The sequence below is a fragment of the Neophocaena asiaeorientalis genome, unplaced genomic scaffold, assembly GCF_003031525.2.
Source record: "Neophocaena asiaeorientalis asiaeorientalis breed wild unplaced genomic scaffold, Neophocaena_asiaeorientalis_V1.1 scaffold599, whole genome shotgun sequence".
In the NCBI taxonomy this organism is placed as follows: Eukaryota; Metazoa; Chordata; class Mammalia; order Artiodactyla; family Phocoenidae; genus Neophocaena; species Neophocaena asiaeorientalis.
Genome location: NW_020173499.1, coordinates 92,415 through 114,831, shown reverse-complemented (window position 1 = coordinate 114,831; position 22,417 = coordinate 92,415). Strand labels below are relative to the sequence as shown.

General features: G+C 38.4%; 1 protein-coding gene across 1 annotated transcript; it reads right to left on the bottom strand.

The window, feature by feature from the left end:
* Positions 1-3,004: 3,004 nt before the first annotated feature.
* Positions 3,005-22,213, bottom strand: ZCCHC10 (zinc finger CCHC-type containing 10). Its single transcript, XM_024747629.1, has 4 exons — positions 22,155-22,213; positions 8,259-8,420; positions 4,511-4,552; positions 3,005-3,849 (listed from the first exon to the last, which is right to left on the bottom strand). The coding sequence occupies exons 1-4, from the start codon at positions 22,193-22,195 to the stop codon at positions 3,582-3,584; spliced, it is 513 nt and encodes a 170-aa protein (XP_024603397.1). The 5' UTR covers positions 22,196-22,213; the 3' UTR covers positions 3,005-3,581.
* Positions 22,214-22,417: the final 204 nt, after the last annotated feature.

Genomic DNA, 22,417 nt, shown 5'->3' with positions numbered 1-22,417 from the left:
TCTCTTCCACCTGTTGTCAAAGACCTTTGCTGCTGAGGAAGAGTCCTGTGAAAGTAAAAAAAGCTAAGCTGAGAAATGTTGAATTAACTAATTTCTTCCTGCTAATGGCAGGTCTCCATGTCTTAACTACCTACCTTAGAACACTATTATACAAAATGTATAAGAAACCTACTAAGACATCACCCAGATCATGGATTCTAAACACCATTCTCCAATTAAAAACCAGGGCAGGCCCCTTGGAGAAGTGGTTGCTTCCAAAGATGGGGCAAGGAGTCCACAAGATGAACCCGGAACATCTTGTGGTCCCACAAAGTAAGGAAGTCCTAACAAAAAGATGAGGATTTGTTGAAAGAATGAAGGAGCCTACATGAAGGAACTCTTCTAATAGCCAAAGGTGTAAGAATTTGAGCAACAAAGCAACACTATTATTGAATTTTAACCCACAGAACAAAATAAACATCCAGGAGTCCACAGTACCATTGATTAAATGAATGGGGGAGAAGAGGCAGCTCTTCCTTAAGAGTATAATTCCAATTAGTGTAGAAGTAAAGAGGGAAATGGAAAATCACCATTTGCAAAACATCACAGTAATAATTGTTCTAGACAAGATCCACTAAAAGTAGTGGCTGACCGTAAGGACAATTTGCAAAGTCTCAAAGTATCTCCTCCAAGATATCTATCAACTAAAAGGGGAAAGACAGTAACTTTGCAATGGAGAAACCTGATGAAACCACCTTCACCAAGTAATCAAGGTCAACATCACCAATAATAAATGACTTATTGACATTGGGAATTCTTCATTTCTGTGATATTCTTCCAAAAAGCATAACATCAGTTCAGTCATGAGAAAACACTAGGCAAACCCAAATTGAGGGACATTAGACAAAATAACTGATCAATACTCTTCAAAAGTGACAAGGGCATGAAAGACAAGGAAAGACTAAGGAACTCAGCCTCAGACTTATAAGTAACTAAATGTACTTTCTGGGTAATATAATGGAACAGAAATAGAACATTACTGGGAAAGCTGATGAAATATGAGTAAGGCTTTTGACTTAATTAACAGTAGTTTATCAAATATTAATTTCTTGGTTCTGATCATTGTACTATGGTTATATAAGATGCTAACATTAGGGGAAGCTAGGTGAGGTATACACGGAAATTGTAATATTTTTACAAATTTTCTGTAAATCTACAATCAGTTCAAAATAGCAAGTTAAAAAAGTAAATAGCGGGGCTTCCCTGGTGGCGCAGTGGTTGAGAATCTGTCAAAAAAAAAAAAAAAAAAAAAAAGTAAATAAAACCATGACTATAAAGTACACCTTCTCTGTATTTTTTTCCATTTCCAGTGCTAACTTGGCCTAATGTCATCTTTTGATCCCAAGACAAATTTCCTATATTATATACTCATACTAACAAATGTTTGTGGAGTGAAACCTATGATCTAATTATGTCTCCTTTTGATATGTTTGTGGTTGTGGTTGAGAAATAATACATTTATTACATTTGCCAGGGATTCAACATCCAGAGTTCTGCTTTTAGGCAGGATGGGGAGAAACTCTTTGGAAGTTACTCTCTACTTTGCCATTGATTCTGCTTTTTTGAGTAAACTGTGTGACTAGAATAAAGTTCCTGTCCTCTGTACTTTCCCAGGTATACCTTTTAACATCTGTAATAGTAAAAATAATTAGAATTTAAATGCTCTTACCATGTAAATGGATGAGGTGGCATTAAGTAAAACAGCAAAGAGATAAAAGCAGCTTATTAAGCTCGTCAGCTCAAACTGAGCTTTATTTAACTGCAAGTGATGTAACCTATGTACACATTTGTTTCCCTTCCAAGTTTAACTGCTAAAATTGCCCTTACAGAGATTACATTGTAAATTGTATTTCGTTAGTAATTTATTAAATTTGCCTGTCAATACATGTATGCCTGTCATACATTCTGTATGGAGCCTTAAAATGATGTTTTGAGAGTTTATTTACAATCATTGAAAGCAACGGTTCTGTAAAACAGGTAATTACAGCTCTTTAAGCTCACAACATACATATATTTAAACATTTAAATAGAAGTCCATTTTCTTCAAAAGTAATTTTCTACTGCTTTTTCATAAAAATATAAAAAGACAACATCTGTAGTTTTAAAAAACCTATATTTAACCCAAATCAAGATTTTTCTACAAATGATACCTCTTTCCAAAAAGTTTAAAAGACATCACAAAATAATGTGATGTTAAACCAAATAATTTCACCATGGCCTGGTACTTTACTTTTAAGAAATACTGTGCAGTATTTCTTTTTAAATTTTCATGCTAGATTTCAACTGTGTATATGCTATGTCAACACACCAGATTAATCCAAGTCATTCATATTTATGCAGTAGACTGTCATATACGACCAGTTACCATATGAACTGTCATACCACAATTGCAAAATGGTAAAAGGCAATCTTTATGAAAACTTAATATTTCAGTAAAAGGCAACCAACATCACTCTAATTTTCTGTAAAAATTACCTCTCTTCCTCCTACCATTTTTTTCCCCTTTGAATGGTACCTTTTATAGCATATCAACACACAAAGGTATTTATATCACTTTTACTTAAGTTAGCTTTTTTTTTTTTTTTTTTTTCCCCAGTACGCGGGCCTCTCACTGTTGTGGCCTCTCCCATTGCGGAACACAGGCTCCGGACGCGCTGGCTCAGCAGCCATGGGTCACGGGCCCAGCCGCTCCGCGGCATGTGGGATCCTCCCGGACTGGGGCACAAACCCGCGTCCGCTGCATCGGCAGGTGGACTCTCAACCACTGTGCCACCAGGGAAGCCCTAAGTTAGCTTTTTAAATGACTGTTTTCTTTTCTGATACAATGAATTTATCAAAAGGCACCAAGATTAGAGTCCTATGTAGTTTCAGAATTTTGTTCCTTTTTAAGTTCCTCTAGGATAATTTTTGTCATAAAAGGGTAACTCTAAGAACCAGAAGAAAATGAATGACACAACACAGTAACTTAAAACTTGTACCATCCAAAAGGTATAAATTTATTAATAGATTCCTTGAACTCTTCACTTAGGAGAAGAAGTCAAAACAACTTTCTGAACATAAACATAAAAATAGAGCACATTTATTAACAGTAGGAAAACTCTAAGCTTATAGAGTTATTAAATCTTACATAGTAACATACAGCCAAAAGCATTAGAAATTCACTGTCAGATAGATATTCTGATGCATTATCCTGAAAATATGTCTGATACATAGCACTAACGTAACAAAGTATGGCATTTATTTCACAGGGAGAAAAGATAGGTTTCATCACAAAAAGATTTACTAGATTTCAGCTTTGATTAATTTTAGAGATATATTTTAAAGATAAAAAAAACAAGATTCACCCCTAAAATAAAAAAAGTCTTTATATATATAATCCCTTATTAATACTCTTTATGCTCTTACAATGTAAAACATTTAGAAACTTTTGAACTCTAAAAATTTTGATCAGTTAACCTGTTTTGTCTTAACACATTCTAAATTCCCTTCTGAGAATCGCATTAATGTTTTTAGTCCATCAGTCCAGCATGGATGGAACAATTCTATTTCTTTTTCTTCTTCTTTGGTGGTTCATCCTCAGAGCTACTATTTGTGCTGCTGCTGCTGCTACTGGAAGAGCTGGAATCTGAGTCTGAATCTGAGGACGAGGAAGAGCTTGTGGAGGAGGCTGAAGATGATGAACTGGAGGAGCTTTCATCAGAGTCACTGTCCTCTGAGGAGGATGAGGTAGAGGTCTCTTCACTCTCTGACGAAGAATCACTGGCTGAACTGTCACTGCTATTGCTACTGGAACTAGTTACACTCTTAGACCTATTAGACAATTATATGCATGAGAAGCTGACATTTAATAGAATGTTTAAAAGCAATTTCACTTGAGTATTATGTATATATATATATACTGAAGCTTTGCTAGCATGTTATCTCTAGATGTGATGTTTTGAGGATTGCCTAACTGTAATACCCCCACCGTGCTCACCCTGTCCCCCCAACCACAAGGTCTTTTACTACAGCAATTTAACTCTCTTGGATGGAGTCTGAGATAAGTGTACCTACTATACTATGCTCCAGAGTGAATGATGTTAGAATAAAGTTGCAGTTTAACAACTGCATGAGGTTTACTTAAACCTCATGTAGAGTGGTAAATGCTTCATAACCTTAACTACTTTATACCAGATACAGCTGGTCAATAATTTCTTACCACTCTAATAACATTTCCTAATCTAAGACAAGAGAAATTACTTACTATTTCCAGGTGTAAGGACTCTAGAAAGTTGGAGAAAAAGGATAAATGAAGGAAGAAACTCCAGATAGGTAAACAGAGGAACATATCAGAAAACAGGATGATATTTAATCATGAATTGCAAACGAGAGACTTCAGATCCAAATCTTTTAACTATTATTTTAAAATCACACACCCCATCCCTCCAACTAGTATTATATATTATCTATATAATACTAAAGCCACACATACCTTTTTTTCTTGGTCTTTCTTTCTACATTAGTTTCTCCAATGCTGATAAATGTGAAGGGGGGAAAAAGCTCCTGTTAATACAGTGATTATAAACAGCTCAAACACTTCTGCTACCCCCAAAACTTTTTTCGTTGGAGAAACACTTTGTCTTTTATAACATGTACTGAGAGTCCAGTGTTTATTGCTATAATCAAGAGGAAAGTTTCCTGTTGCAGGTGTATATGGTACATACAGTCAACTTAACCAGCACTTAAGCAAGACAAATGTTATCAACTGTACTTTAGAAGCGAGGTTAAGTTAGTAGTTAAGATGACCAAACGCACCAATTTGATTGTTTTTTAGTTTTTTCCCAACTCATCTATTTTATTTATTCATTCTTGGCGGCACTGGGTCTCCGTTGCTGTGCACAGGCCCTCTCCAGTTGCAGCGAACAAGGGCCACTCTTCTTTGCAGTGTGTGGGCCCCTCACCATGGTGGCCTCTCCTGCTGCGGAGCACGGGCTCTAGGTGCGTGGGCCCCAACAGCCATAGCACACAGGCCCAGTAGTTGTGGCTCACAGGCTCCAGAGCGCAGGCTCAGCAGCTGTGGCGCACAGGCCCAGCTGCTCCACGGCATGTGGGATCCTCCCAGACCAGGGCTCGAACCCGTGCCCCCTGCATTGGCAGGCGGACTTCCAACCACTGTGGCACCAGGGAAGCCCCTCTTTTTTAGTTTTGAACTTAGATTGACATGGCTAAATCAACTATTTAGTGAACAACAGAACAAAGCAAGTAATAGCACAACAGCTGTAATTTATAATTTGGGTTTCTAGAATGGTATTATAAATGGTCATTTCATATAAAAAAAAAGCAACCTTTAATTTAAAAAAACATTTCTTAATTGATTCACTTTGCTGTACACCTGAAACGAACACAACATTGTAAATCAACTATACTCCAATAAAAATAGAAAGTAAAAATAATTAAAAAAAAATTAAAAACTATTTCTTGTGACTTCCTTGGCAGTCTAGTAGTTAAGACTCTGTGCTCCACTGCAGGGAGCCCGGGTTTGATGCCTGGTCTGGGAACTAAGATCCTGCACGCCGTGAGGAATGGCCAAAAAACAAAAACAAACAATTTCTTTTTCTGCATGTCCCCCAAACGTTCAGTTATTTACTGCTTAAGAACCAGAGAGTTAATACTTCAAGACTGTGTTCCCTCACATTATTTATAAAGAACAAAGTCTGGAGATTTCTGAGTGAAATACACAAATGGCTTGCTGCTATATAGCTGCCAAACAACATGCATACTAAATCAGGCTTTCAAATTACAGATTTACTTCTATTACTATATACTGTCCTGTAAATTTAACATTTTTATATTCTGAACTTCTCTATATTTCCTAGATAACATTATATCCTTATTTCCTGGGTCCTCTAATATAAATATGCATTTATGTAAAGCTGTTTTACACGATGGAATTACTTACTGGAGAATTGTAATTTTTGCAGTAAAATAAGTGGTAGAAGTACATTTGTTAAGTCACACCACAAGAATGCAAGATCACTGAAATTCACACACTTCCATAATGTTATCATTGAACCAAAAAATCAGCAGTCTTTATGTAACAGAGCCAAAACCAAAATTCATGTAGTTCTATGTATTTTTAAGACCAAGATAGTTGTGTAATACAACTAGAAAAACAAAAGTAAATGTTGATATGAAATTATTCATAACTCATATTTTATTCTTTAGGACAGAGGTCTTCAAACATTTTTTGCTTACATTCCTAATAAAAGAAGTTTGAAAAATTATGTTTTTCCCCTCAAAGGGTATAAAGTCTGGCATATTATATATTAAATATTGATATTTTAAAAAGAAAATCGTTACATCATTTTGGTAACTGTAAATACCACAAAATTGGATATGTATCTTAATTAATTTTAAAAAAATAAATGAACAAGCTTATCTTTAACAACTGGTACTTTTACACTGTCCCTTTTCCTCTTTGAACTTGAATTTTTATTCTCCTTTCCCCACAGAATGTATCTTAATATATTTTCATGCCTGAAAATTTTAGTGATCACTTACATTGCTCTGCAGTAAAAATATACACATAACTTAATATTGTATCTTTTAATTACTTGTGATCATAAGGTTTTAAAAGTGTTTAAAAATTCTGAGTTGAATTACCATTATCATTACTACTATACAAATTGATTAAAACAATGTAAAATATATTATAAATTTTAGTAACTATTATACATAAAAAAATTTCACTGGAACTGTACCTCTTAATGACATGGATTTTTTTTTCTAGCTTATGTATCCATGGATCTTATTGCTTGACTATGACAGGGTTCAGTATCAATTTAATTCCTATATTTAACTTTTACAGATTTAACCCTGAGAAAGCTTGTTAACCTGAACAGGTAGATGGGAATAGAAAGAGTTTAGCTGTAGCAATGTCACTCAGTTCTCTGAATTCCTCCCATGTTATATTCCACAAGTTACGTAACAATGTATCATTAAAATATACTTTTAAATTGACAACTCAATTAGATCCTCCTTCAATTTTGCTGGGAAAAAAAATTACAAAAGAACTTGCTCCCAATACTTTGGGCCTTTTACTTTCTTACAAACACCAGTATTCTGAAAAGTCTCTAGGATTTTATACATGAGCACAATATACCAAGGTAAGATTAGAGATAGGCGAGAGGTATGCCTTTCTTTTGTGAAATTAGAGAACGGTAGGCAAGGTCTCATACAGATTTATCTTTGGAAGAAACATATATGAATATTGATAATCTAGAAACTGATTACATGTCTATTCCTGTATAACCCTTGAAGAGTCTTCCTGTCCACAAACTGGAAGACTGTTGCCTGGAAAATCCAGATGTTTAAGACACTATTATATTGCTAACGGTCCTCATGAAGGTGCTACTTCTAATATGCAGCACTAAGTAGACCTGACACCTCCCTGTTTCAGTTTCTCTGAAACACATAAGCTTACTTATTTCATGGGAATTTGAAAAGCTTTATTCAAAGGGCATAAAAGGATAAATAACAATTTTTCCCTCCTACCCAGTTCTCCTTCTAGAAAAGAACCACTATTATCAACCATTTATATTCCCCCCCCAAAAAGCTCCATTATTCCTTTTTCTTCCTTTTTAACATAAATGATAGTATATTATATATACTGTTCTCTACCTTGTTTATATACTTAGTATAAGTATCCTGGGTACTTACTTTGGATATCTTTCCATATCAGTTCATATAATCTACCTCATAGTATTCTGCTGTCATTTCATTGGCAGTTGAGGCAAGAAAAGCAAACTGATTAAGAGCATGGACTCTGGAGACTGGCTAGTTGGTTTAACACTTAACTTTTCCACTTACTTGCTGTGTGACACTGAGCAAGTTACTGAATCTCTCCACTCTGGAGACTGGTTAGTTGGTTTAACACTTAACTTTTCCACTTACTTGCTGTGTGACACTGAGCAAGTTACTGAATCTCTCCATGCCTCAGCTTCTTCATATGTAAAATGGGATTATAATAGTACTTACCTTAACGGTATAGATGTGATGGTGAAATAAGCTAATAATTGTAAAGACCTTAGTACGGTGCCTGGCACACAGTAACACTCATTAAACATTAGCTAATATTACAATATAATCTAAATCTGGATAACCACCATAAGATATTTAGTCCCTTAATAAATTTTATAAATACAAATAAATATTCCTTTGGATACCATGTGTAACCTTACCTTTGCTGTAATAATAATCTGTTTTCTTTTTCTTTTAAAGCTTTCTTTAGTTCTGCTGTTCTTGAAGGCCTATGTAGGTACTTTCTTTTTCCTGTGCATTCATAAGTCCAATGCCCAAATTCCAAGCATTTCTGACATCTTACATGTTGTTTATTTGCTTCACTGCAGAGTAAAAAATAGAATACAGGCCTTAAATTTTTGACCTGACATTATGAGAAACATAAACAATATAAGCATAAAATGATGCTTATGTAAAGGTACAATCCAAAAATAAGCATCATTTTACACTTTAAATTATTTGTTAGATTTAATTACAAAGCAATATAGTAAGTGGTTAAGAGCATGGACCTGGGAGTTAGACAGAACTGAGTACAAATCTTCTTTCCTCGATTCCATTCCAGTAATGGCAGACTAGGTAACTCAGACCAACTCTTCAGCTCAGAACTAGAAAGGACAGTCAAAACATTTTTAACAATGTGCTCGAGGTATCAGAGAACTAACAAGAGATTAAAGAATAACCAAGCCAAGATATGGCAGAAGCTGGAAACCCAGAGTGGTCAGTCCTATGTTTAAGTCAACACTTGTGCTGGGGTTTTTTCCCAACTCAGGAGGGTAAGCAAGCATCACTTATAAGGAGCAAGGGAGACAAATTATGCATTCAGAGTTGGGACTCTGAAGGGCTTTACTTTAAGAATAAAGCAACTGCTTATCAAGTGCAGCCCAGCTTCTAGTCACCTAGGAGACTAAGAAAAATCTCAGTCCCTGAAATTGAATTAAGGTGTAGCAAGTGAAGAAAAATAGATAAAGGAATTAGAAAGGAAGAAATAAAATTGTCATTCCTTACTGATGATGTATCATGTAAATGGCAAATCCAACAGACTCTACAGATAAAAAAACTTTTTTTTGGCCCTGCCATGCGGCATGTGGGATCTTACTTCCCCAACCAGGGATCAAACCCTTGCCCCCTGCATTAGGAGTGTGGAGTCCTAATCGCTGGATTGCCAGGGGAGTCTCAAAACATTTTTCAATAATTAGAATTCATAAGTGAGTTTAGGAAGGTTTTATATTGGGGTCAGTAAACTTTGTCTATAAAGTGTCAGAGAGTCAATATTTTAGGCTTTGCAGACCAAGAGGCAAAATTTAAGATATTACAAAGGTATTTATATCACAAGAGAGAAAACAAATTTCTACAAATATTTTATTAATGAAAATATTTCAAATAAAAGAGGTTTATTAATGAGAAGAATGGAATTCTTTTCTATAACATTTCACTCAACTGAGGTTCAAAATTAGTGTTCTCTATCATCAAATTGATCATATATATACAAACATATGTAAAAAGCATTCTTGGTTTGCAAGCCTACAACAGGCAGCAGGCAGAATTCAGTGGACTATAGTTTGCCAAACTTTCTATTAGATATTAGGTCAACACATAAAAATCAATTGAGTTTCTACTTAACAAAAACAGTTAAAAATAAAAATTTAAAAGGTGGTATTTATGGGCTTCCCTGGTGGCGCAGTGGTTGAGAGTCCGCCTGCCGATGCAGGGGACACGGGTTCGTGCCCCGGTCCGGGAAGACCCCACATGCCGTGGAGCAGCTAGGCCCGTGAGCCATGGCCGCTGAGCCTGCGCGTCCGGAGCCTGTGCTCCGCAATGGGAGAGGCCACAACAGTGAGAGGCCCGCGTACCGCAAAAAAAAAAAATGGTGGTATTTATAACATCCTGAAAAATAACAAGCACTTATAAATAAGTGAAAGAAAATATGCGCAAGAATTCTATGCAGAAAACAAACATTACTGAGAGAAATTAAACGTCTAAATAAGTAGCTAAGTAAAAGGATTACCATGTTCATAGACTGAAAGACTCAATATTGTAAAAACTGTCCATTCTCCCCAAACTGATCTATAGATTCAAAACAATGCCAATCAGAATCTCAACAGGTGTTTGTTTGGTATGGAACTTAAACTTATTCCCTAAAGTGTATATGGACATTCAAAAGGCCAAGAATAGCCAAAATACCCTTATAAAGGAACAAGTAGGGAAGACTTAGATTAAAAGAAATTGACTTGTGGTGATCATTTTGTAATGTACGGAAATATTGCATCTCTTTGTTGTACACCTGGCACTAACGTAGAGTTGTAGGTAAATGATATTTCAAAAACAAACAAAAAAATCATAAAAAAAAGAGTTCAGATTTGTGGTTAACAGAGGTGGGGGATAGGGGGAGCAGCAACCAGATGAAGGTAATCAAAGGTACAAACTTCTAGTTATAAGATAATAAGTACTAGGGATGTAATGTACAACATGATTAATGAAATTAACAGCTGCATGTTATACATGAAAATTGTTAAGAGAGTAAATCTTAAGAATTCTCATCACAAGAAAAAAACTTTTTTTCTTGTGTTTCTTTAATTTTGTATCTGTATGAGATGATGGATGTTCACTAAACTTATTGTTAACAGTGACTTCATGACGTATGTAAATCAAATCATTATGCTTAAACTTATACAGTGCTGTACGTCAACTATATCTCAATAAGACTGAAAGAAAAAAATAAAAGACAGTGACTTATGATACAGCTATAATAACTAAGAATGTGAGATTGGAGCAAATATATACAAATATGCCAGTGGAACAGAACAGAATGTCCAGAAATAGACTAATGTATACATGAACAATTTATGACAACCATGGCATTAAAGAGCAATAGGGGGAAAGGTTAGATGATAAATGATGTAGGGACAACTGATTATGCACATGGTAAGAATGGTAAAAACCATAAGCTAACAATGATTACAAACTTGGTCAAACAATAAGGTTTAAAAGATAGTATAAAAAAAGTGACATATTTGAGTTAAGAATTCTTAAGAAACAAAAACAAAGCACTAAGACTTCCCTGGTGGCACAGTGGTTAAGAATCCGCCTGCCAATGCAGGGGACACAGGTTCGAGCTCTGGTCCGGGAAGATCCCACATGCTGCGAAGCAACTAAGCCCGTGCGCCACAACTACTGAGCCTGCACTCTAGAGCCCGCAAGCCACAATTACTGAGCCCATGTGCCACAACTACTGAAGCCCATGTGCCTAGAGCCCGTGCTCTGCAACAAGAGAAGCCACCGCAATGAGAAGCCTGCGTACCGCAATGGAGAGGAGCCCCCGCTCATCGCAACTAGAGAAAGCCCGAGTGCAGCAACGAAGACCCAACGCAGCCAAAAATAATAAATAAATACATTAATTTTTAAAAAAAGCACTAATCATAAAAGATGGATAAATTAGAATTACTAAAATTAAGAATTTTCAAAAATTAAGAATTTCTGTTCATCAAAATATACTATAAAGAGAGTGAAAAGAGAAGCCAAAGAGTGGGAGAAGATATTTGTAACACATTTTGCCAACAGCTTCATCTTAAGTAAACAAAGAACTCTTATGACTGATTCATTTTGTTATAAAGCAGAAACTAACACCATTGTAAAGCAATTATACCCCAATAAAGATGTTAAAAAAAAAGAACTCTTATGAATCATTAAGGAAATTATGTACAATAGAAAAATAAGATAAAGTGGAAGATGGACAGGCAGTACAAAAATGGGATTGGGAAACAAATTAATAAAAACATGAAAAGGTACTCATTACTAACCTAAGAAAAAGCAAAAACCACTATAGTTGAAGAAATGCATACTCTACAGTCCAGCAATTCCACTTGCAGGTACTTACACAATAGAAATCTACAAAAAAACTATACCAGATAACATGTATAAGAATATTGGAATATTGCTTCCCTTTATGTAGCTTTTAAAAGTTTTGAAATAGTCACAACCTTATAGAAAAGCTGTTAAGTACAGTTCAAAGAACTATTTTTCCTAAATCATTTGTGAACTGTTTTTGCTGAGCCATTTGTAAGTTGCCAACCTGATGCCTCATCAAACCAGAATACTTTACTGCATGTTTTCTATAAACTAGGACATTCTCATATACACAATGTAACCATCAAAATCAAGAAGTTAATGTTGATACCTTCAAGATCCCATTTAAGTTTAATCTTCAGACCCCATTTAAGTTTCATCAAATATCCCAAAAACATTCTCTATAGCAAAATCCAGTTCTGCATCAATGTTGGACATGTTGTCATGTCTCTTTAGTCTCCTTCTTCTGGAAGAGTTCCTCAGTCCTGTGTCTTGCTTTACATGACCTTGACACTTTTTGATGATTATAGCCAGTTATTTTGTAGAATGTGCTTCAATTTGAGTTGGAGGATTTGCTTCCAAGTTCACTCATGTGGCTAACGGGAGCCTTCAGTTCCTTGCCTGCTGGCCTCTCCATAGGGCTGCTTACAACATGGATTTACCCAGGGAGAGTGACCAAGATAACTCAAGAAAGAAGTCAGTCTTTTATCACCCAATCTTGGAAATGACATACCATTACTTTTGCTATATTCTACTGGTCATACAGACCAACTCTGTTACTCTCTGGAAGAGAGTACACATGAAGCAGGGATCAACTGGAGATCATCTTGGAGGCTGGCTACAACATCTGATATCTCTATGATTAGATTCAAGCCATGTATTTTTGGCAGGAATATAACAGAAATGTGCTGTGTTCTTCTCACTGTATTCCTGTCAGGTGACACAAGACTTCAGTTTGTCTTGTTACTGATGATGTTCGTTTTGATCCCTTCATTATGGAGGGTCAACCAGATTTTGCAATATAAAGTTATTTTTTGTCCTTTTGTAATTGAGGTGGTTTTAAATTATGTCCACAAATTCTATGATATCCTTACTTCAAGGGTTGGAGCCTAACTACCCTCCCCTTAAGTGTGGCTAAGACTTAGTGACTTGCTTCTAACTAACAGAATAAAGCAGGGTGATGGAGCGTGACTTTAAAGATTAGCTCATGTAGCTGCCATGTCATGAAAACACTCAAGCAGCCTCTAGGGAAGCCCACGTGGTGAGGAACTGAGGCTTCCTGCCAACAGCCCTGTGAATAGCTATCTTGGAAGCAGATCCTCCAGTTGTGGTCAAGTCTTCAGATGACTGCAGCCCCTGGCAACATCCTGACCACAAACATGTGGGGAGAACCTAAGTCAGAACCACTCAGCTGGGACTTCCCTGGTGGTCCAGCGGTAAAGAAGCCACTTTACAATGCAGGGTACGCGGGTTCGATCCCTGATTGGGGAACTAAGATCCCACATGCCGCAGGGCAACTAAGCCCGCGCACCACAACTAATGAGCTCCTGCACCTCAACTAGAGTTCGCGAACCGCAAACTACATAGCCCATGTGCTCTGGAACCCACGTGCCACACTACAGAGCCCATGTGCCCTGGAGCCTGTGTGCCACAACTAGAAAAGAGAAAACCCACATGCCACGAGAGAGAAGCTCACACGCCACAACAAAAGATCACGCATGCCTCAATGAAGATCCCGTGTGCCACAACTAACACCTGAGGCAGCGTCCCCCACCCCCAAAAAAAAGAAGAAAGAAAAAAGAACTACGCAGCTAAGTCACTCCTGAATTCCTGACCACAGAACTGAGATGTTTATTGTTAAGAGTCACTAAATTCTGGGGTAATTTGTTATACAACTATAATTAATATCTAATAAAGCAATTAATAAGTATTTTGTGGGTTGGTATTTGAAAGTACATAAATATCCTGCTCATTAAATTTTTAGTTCATTTATTCATCTATCAGTATGAAGTCTATTTTTCTATTTTATTGAATGAGTTACTATCCATTACCATGATTTATTTTGATGCTCAGATTGCCCTAGATTTGGTCAGTGGGAATCCCTCCATGTTGGATTCTGTGTTCTTTTGACATTGTTCCTTCATTCTTTGAGCACTTCCTTGCCTTCTGGTACAAAAAAAATTCCAGGCTCATCTTATACTTTCCCTGTCCTAAAATCAGACCTTTCCAGGCCTGAAATCAGCCTGATGGAACCCTGATGACATTCAGAGTCAAGATCAGGGCACACATGTGCTCACTGTAACTGGAATGTTGCTGCTTCCAGTTACCCTCAGTGGACAGAGCTAGGGAACAACACACACATTACTATCCATGTATCAAATACACACATTTACAGCTATATTTAACTATATATTTTGAAAACCATGAATTCATACCGATACCTTTAATTCCAATTCAACTTCACAGAATTTACTCTATTTTCTCCTTCCCCATACCTCCTCCTCCTTCATTGAGAAATCTGGCTCCCATTATCCTTAACAGATTTACTTATTTGGTCAATCTGTCTTATGAAACCAATTTCCCATTGTTGCCCCCTCCCCCTTACAGATGCCCTCTTTATTCCACGTGGGCTCTGGTACTCTGCCCTTTGCTGTCCTCCCACACTCCCCATGTGAACATGCTCCTCACCCTGCTTGGGCTCTGACTTCCACTGCCGGGCCAGTCCAACTCACATGAACTCATTTCTCTTTCTATTTAGACTGTGCCACCCCATATCAAATTATACCTCCCCTCCCCCATGGAGACATTCTCCCCACTAGGGTGACAACTTGTGTTAAATGGCCCTCCCTGTGTGGAAACCCCCCTCACTCTGCTTGGGAACTGGTGCCCTGCATTGGACCTTCACTCAACTGGATGCCCTCTGCACCCTGCTGGCACTGCACGCCAGTTCACGTCCCTATGTGGATGCCCTAGTTACTCCCCTTCAGCTCTAATACTCCAGTGCCAAGTCAGTCCTCTGCATGGATCCATACCACCTCATGGCTTTAGGACTGACTTGTTTAAGTAGGGAAGAGGAAGAGGAAGAACTATAATAATATTCTCAACAACAAGATTTGTAAAATCCTCAAAATTGGAAATAATATCAAAGAAGAATGGATGATCTGTGGTATAGAATACACTGGAATACTTCATAGTGATAAAAATGAACAAATTCCAGCTTAATATAACTCAGACGGAGCTTAGATATAAGAAGCTAAACTCAAAAGAATCTAAACTGTCTGATTCTGTGTAAAGGTTAAAGACAGGCAAAATTAAACTCTAGTGAATAGTTAGATGGTAAAAGCACAGAACAGAAGCAAGTAAGTAATTACCATAGATGTTGGGATAGTGGTTACTTTAGGAAGGAGGGAGGAGGTTGTGATTGGGAAAGCTTGGTGGCATCTAGTATACTGGCAATTTTTTATTAAATACTTGATCTGGGTAGTGGTTACATGGGTTAAGAATTATAAAAATTGAAGAAAAAAGAAGAATTATAAAAATTACGTATTAAGGACACATTTATGTTGTCTGAACTTTTTTGTAGATGTGTTATAGTTCACAACAACAAAATTTAAAAAAAATCTTGGCTCTTTCACTACACAGCTTTAGGCTCATTAGCAAGCTAGTTTTTGAACTTTCTATTCTAAAAAATGGGATAATATCTACTTCACTAGGTTATTGTGAGAATTAGATAAGACCATAACCGTGGTTTATACTTACTGTGTGCCAGGAATTTAGCTAAGTACTATTTATACATAAATACATCTAATCCCCATGACAACCCAATGAGTTTGAGAACAATATCCCCATTCTACAGACTGGGATGTTTGTATAGAAAGCAGTAAGGAATCTGGCATAAAGTAATAGACAAATAAATGGGAGTTGTGAATATCAATGCACACATTAGGCTAATCAATTATCTGGACTAACGATACATGGCAATTTAAATTTTCTCAAAACATGGTTGCATGATGGGATGCTGGATTCTTAATTTCGACCTAAAGCAGTCACCTTTTATTTTTTTTTTTTTAAGCAGTCACCTTTTTATCCCTGGAGAACACATAATTGGTGGTCAGTAAATGTTTCTAAAATGACTGACTGTTTAAATAGGCAAGGGTTTAAGAGGACATATATTGTTTATAGTATGCTTTTCATTAATGAATTCCCACATCATCAGCCAGCTTCTGTAATTTTGACAGTAATTTATTTTTAGCATTTGTTCAAAAATTAAGCCAATCCTAATGTGAAGAACTAATGTTTCAAGCAAGGAAATACTACTCAGTAGTAGTTTTTTTTTAAAATAAATTTATTTATTTATTTATTTTTAATTTTTTTAAAATTTATTTATTTTTGACTGCATTGGGTCTTCGTTGCTGAGCAGGGACTACTCTTCGTTGTGGTGCGCAGGCTTCTCATTGAGGTGGCTTCTCTTGTTGCGAGCACGGGCTCTAGGTGCACAGGCTTCAATAGTTGTGGCACGTGAGCTCAAGTAGTTGTGGCTCACTGGCTCTAGAGCGCAGGCTCAGTAGTTGTGGCCCACGGGCTTAGTTGCTCCGCGGCATGTGGGATCTTCCCGGACCAGGGCTCGAACCCGCGTTCCCTGCATTGGTAGGCGGATTCTTAACCACTGCGCCACCAGGGAAGTCCTGAGTGGTAGTATTGAAAGATAATAAAGAAGAGTCAGCTTTTTACCTAGTAATAGTTCATAAATTTCAGTAAGCAACTGCCAGAACCATGACTATAACTTCAGAGCTTATCTGAATGTGTAACGTAGCAAATTGTTAAGGCTATCAATAATAAAACACTCTATGGGCTTAATATTAAGTTGCCCACTTTTCAGGCAAAAAGAACCACTAACACACTTAATATATACACAATTGTGATATGCATTCCAGAAATAATAAATTCAAAAACATTAAAGGATAATTAGTAAAAGATGTAAAATCATGACTCTCACATAAATATAAAGTGAACACATGTCAAAGGTTTTATTTAATCATTATTTAATAAGGGAACCAGTAAGATGTTGCAATTGATTCAAAACAGAATCCAAACAACACACATATATGAGCAATCAGGAACGCAGGAAACGAATTTACAGATAGTTAAAAACTGGTCAAAAAAAAAAAACAAAACTGGTCAATAGACACAGGGCAAGAATCAGTTGTACTGTCTTTTCATGGGTAAGAATCTTTTCTACCAGCTTTCTACAATTTACATAGTCATTTTAAAATAGCTCAAAGAGGGCTTCCCTGGTGGCGCAGCGGTTAAGAATCTGCCTGCCAATGCAAGGAACACGGATTCGAGCCCTGGTCTGCGAAGATCCCACATGCCGCGGAGCAACTAAGCCCGTGGGCCACAATTACGGAGCCTGCGCTCTAGAGCCCGTGAGCCTCAACTACTGAAGCCCACGTGCTTAGAGTCCGTGCTGCACAACAAGAGAAGCCACCGCAATGAGAAGTCCGCGCACCGCAACAAAGAGTAGCCCCTGCTTGCCGCAACTAGAGAAAGCCTGCGCACAGCAACAAAGACCCAACTCAGCCAAAAATAAATTAAAAAACAAAACAAAACACACACACACACACACACACATTCTGCCAGTTATCTTCTTTATTTTTTAATCCATTTCAAAGCCTTTCACAATACTTCCTAACAATGAAAATATGGAGGAGTGTGGAAGCCTCTCAGAATCAAGGAAATAAAGTCTTCTCCAACTCATAGTTTGTTTTCCCAGTATTAAGAAACTTATAACCTGAGATCCCAGCCACTAAAAATATTATCTACCAGCACTGTGGAGTTTGCTTTTCGTTGTTATAAAGAAAACATTCACCAATATCTAAAGCCCACCTATGATGTTCTAAACATTAACACTCCTAAAACTACTTAAATCTTCCAGATAGAATACTGAATGAGGCACACCTATAATTTCAAAATAAACACAAGATCAGCATTTATTTCTTTTCAAATTCGCTCCACGGCATGCGGGATCCTCCAGGACCAGGTCACGAACCCGTGTCCCCTGCATCGGCAGGCGGACTCTCAAGCACTGCGCCACCAGGGAAGCCCTGAATACCCTATTTAATAATATTCCATTTCTATATTCTAAGCTAAGGCTTAAGGAAGTGTTCTAATGGTACAGCCTTTTTGGGTGAAACCACCTTCTTTGATACCATTTCTGTCAGATTGGCAAAGCTGTTTTTTAAGCCGATTGTTGGCAAAGATGGAGAATGGGCACCCTAAATGTAGTAAGATACACATTCTTAATTGCTGGTAAGAATGTAAGTTGCAGATACTTTCTGAAGGGCTATTAGGTAATATGCAACAAAAATCTTAAAAATGTACATACCAAATAAACAAAAAATATAATATAAATGATGATTATCTACCTAGAAAATCCCTAAGAATCCAAAATGGAGCTATTAGGACTACTAAATGAGTTTAATAAGGTCACAGGATACAAGGTCAATATACAAAAGTCAATATACTAGCAACAAACAGTTGGAAATGGAAATTAAAAAAAAATACTATTACAATACTTACTTTTACCCTTGTTAAATTTCTTCTTGTTAGACTCAACATAGAGTTCCAGTCTGTCAAGACCTTTCTGGATCGGGATTTCGTCATCCATTGTATTAGTTATCCCTCTCAGCTTTGTGTTAACTGCAGGTTTGATAAACACGCACATGTGTCCTCATCTAAGTCATTTATAAAAATGTTGACAAGACCAAACTGAGGACCAAACTCTGCAGGCCACCATGGGATACCTCTATATATTTACTTAAACCCATTAAACAATACTCTTTGTCCATGATGTTCAACTGATGTATCTAATTGTTCTGTTTTCACAAGAATATTGTGAGAGACTTTTCAAGATGGCTTTTTGAAATCCAAATACCTAAAAGGCAAAAAGGGTATCAATCTGTAATGACTTGATACCTGATGATCTTGGCTTTTCTTTCTGCATGTATTTAATAAATCGAGCCAGAATTTTGGCTGGAATGAATATCAAGTTCACTGGTCTGGTTTGTGGAATCTACCCTTCTCACTTTGAAAATCAAAACAGCATTTGCCTACTTCCAGTCCTTAAGCACCACTCCTGTTTGCCAGGGGTTCTCAGATTACCAGCAGCAGTACAGCCATCTCACCTGGAAAATCTCTGTTATGCTGGGGAGCAATCACGTGGGTCAAGTGCCTTAAACACATTCAGAGTGGAATAGGGCTCTATAACTCACTCCTCAAGTATCTTCTCATGCTGCATATAATTATATGTGAGTGAAATCTGATTCAAAGTTAAGTCCCTGAAAGATCTGCTGAATGAAAAGTTCAAATGTCCCCCCTTTCCTCCTTTAGTCCAAAGACTTTTAAAAACAATGTCAATAGTACTTTCTCACTTCTCATAACTTGTAGTTTAAGACTTGTTCTTATGGAAGTGCTATATGCTCTTTATAAATAAAATTAAATCTTTTTGATGAATATAAAATGAAAAGTAAAGGCTCCTCATCTGCTTTCCCCCCCAAAATATTCCAAATTCTCTTGGACTCCCCTTGCCTCTAAAGGCCCTCCCTCTGCAATTCCCTGGGAATTGTCCCAACAGTCTGCAAACCATGACAGGTTTCATGATACACCATGTTTTCTTTCCAGTAAGACTAGAAGCTCCTAAAGCTAAGATTGTCTTTTACTTCTGTGCAGCTCATGTACCAAATACAAGCATACTGCAGAAATGGAATATTTGTTTAACTGTGTGATACTCCAAAACTTATGTTAAAAGCACCAGAAGTCTTACTTTCACTTCATATTTAAGTGGACATTGGTTGGTTTTGTCAATCTAGCAATCATTACCTCCCCTGACCTACCCACCCATTCGTTTATTTTTATTTTATTTTATTTTTTTCCCACCCATTGGTTTATAAGGATCCATTCAATTATCCTGGGAAGAGAATGAGGTCCAAGTCAATCAAAGCTTCATAATGCCATAGACGTGGTTCAGGGTAGGGTATGTAACCCAACCTAAACAATGAGATGCTATCAACTTGAAGCTGAAAGGATATAAAGGACCCTAGATACTGCAGCCATCTTAGGACCAAAGGAGTGATCCAACCAAGTATGGAACCAACACCCAAAAGGGCAAACCTGAGAGAGATTAGACCCTGGTGACATCATTTACTGCACATCTATTAAGTATTACTGTTACTCCATTCTTGATCTCAGAACCATATGACTTCAAAGCCTTCTTCCTCCACCAAGCATACTACTAATTCATTCTGATTCCTTAAGTCTTTATCCTTATGTTCAAGGAACCTCATCAGGCATGAGAGGTAGTCTGATGAAAGGGAGAAGAGAAGGATCAAGGCTCTTAGAATAAAAAATATAAATATAAAAAGAAATACAGGGTTTCCCTGGTGGTGCAGTGGTTGAGAATCTGCCTGCTAATGCAGGGGACACGGGTTCGAGCCCTGGTCTGGGAAGATCCCACATGCCGCGGAGCAACTAGGCCCGTGAGCCACAACTACTGAGCCTGCACGTCTGGAGTCTGTGCTCTGCAACAAGAGAGGCCACGAAAGTGAGAGGCCTGCGCGCCGCGATGAAGAGTGGCCCCCACTCGCCGCAACTAGAGAAAGCCCTCACACAGAAACGAAGACCCAACACAGCCAAAAATTAATTAATTAAAAAAAAGAAATACAGGGGCTTCCCTGGTGGAGCAGTGGTTAAGAATCCGCCTGCCAATGCAGGGGAAACGGATTTGAGCCCTGGGTCCGGGAAGATCCCTCATACCATGGAGCAACTAAGCCCGTGCGCCAACAACTACTGAGCGTGCATTCTAGAACCCGTGAGCCACAACTACTGGGCCCACATACCACAACTACTGAAGCCCTCACACCTATAGCCTGTGCTCTCCAACAAGACATGCCACCGCAATGAGAAGCCCGCGCACCACAAGGAAGAGTAGCCCTCACTCGCCGCAACTAGAGGAAGCCCGCGCGCAGCAATGAAGACCCAATGCAGCCAAAAATAAATAAATAAATAAATTTATTTAAAAAGAAATATAAATATACACATTATAGGAGACTGTGAGCAATATATTATTAACGGGCAAATGGTGATGCCGTGAAAAGCTGACAGAGTGAAAAAGTGTTGGACGTTGTTTGGGTATGCAGACTGGTAGAAGAAAAAAAAGGTTTCACAAGAAAGGGGCATCTGGCACAAACTCCTGCATTATCTGTTCACAGAAAACCTCTTGTGCTATTCTCTCTCGCTCATTATCCACAATGGCCATCTTTCGTTTCTTAAAAACTAAGTTCTTTGCTGTCTCAAAACAATTATGCTAGTCTGGGTGCTCTTTCCCCAAATCCTCTCATGACTGGTTCCTTTCTCACATTTCCGATCTCTGTTCAAATGCCACCTCTTCAGAGATGCCTTTCCAGTCCAACCAACCTAACCTGTACCTTTTTCTCTTTCCATCACCTCTTATTTCCTTCAAAGTTCTTATCATCAACTGTATTTACTTAAAATGCTTAGTTTATCGACTCTTTCCACCAATAGAATGTAAGCTTCCTGAAAACAGGGATTCTGTCTTGAACACCTCTTTTTACTTACACCCAAATACCGGCATAGAGCGATAGGTAATGCATAAATTAATATTTGTTGGAGAATGAATGGCAGAAAGTGAGACGAGAGCTTGACAGAAAAGTCAGGCTGTTCCTAGGGAAGGCGATAGGAATGGGGCAGGAAAAGCCAGTGGGCTGGAGGTTGCACAGGAAGCTGAAGGTTTACGTCGGCGAGGGTAGGCGGTGTTGGACGAGGGCTACAGGCTTCGGCCGGTCACGCGTGGGGTGGGCGGCCGGGTTGGCAAAGGGGCATAGAACTCTTAGCGACCAACTCCTGGGCGTTCCCTTCTCGGGAACCAAACACGAGACTCTCTTCAGGCACCCCTAGGTCCCGCCCAGCGGTCTTACGCAGCCGTCTTCCACGAAATCGCTAATCCACAGACATCAAACTTACCGCCCCGGCCCGAGCCCCTCGCGGGCAGGCGACGTGTGAGAAAAACGTCCAACCTCCGCAGGGCCACGCTGAGGATCCCACACCGACCCCGCATACCGGCGTCCGCTCACTAGCCGGCTGACGCACTTCTCCCCGCCCCCAGCCCGCCCAGCGGCCCGACTCCGGCCCTAACTTACGCTTGTCTCCGGGCTATGAGGCGATGCATGGGAGTCGCCATCTTAGCGCGGCTGAGGCCTGCCGCGCTGGGTTTTGGGAAACTCCTCAGAGGGGGCGGGGACTTAGAACCCCGGAGGCCGTAGGCGTGGGCGGGACCAGTCGGGCCTGGAGAGTTAATGGGGCAGCTTTTGGGGCAAGTAGTGGTTAGGGCCTGGTCTGTTGTGTTTCCTGTGTGCGTCTGTAGTTTGAGGGAGAGGAATGAGGCAGGTTGATCGGTCAGAAT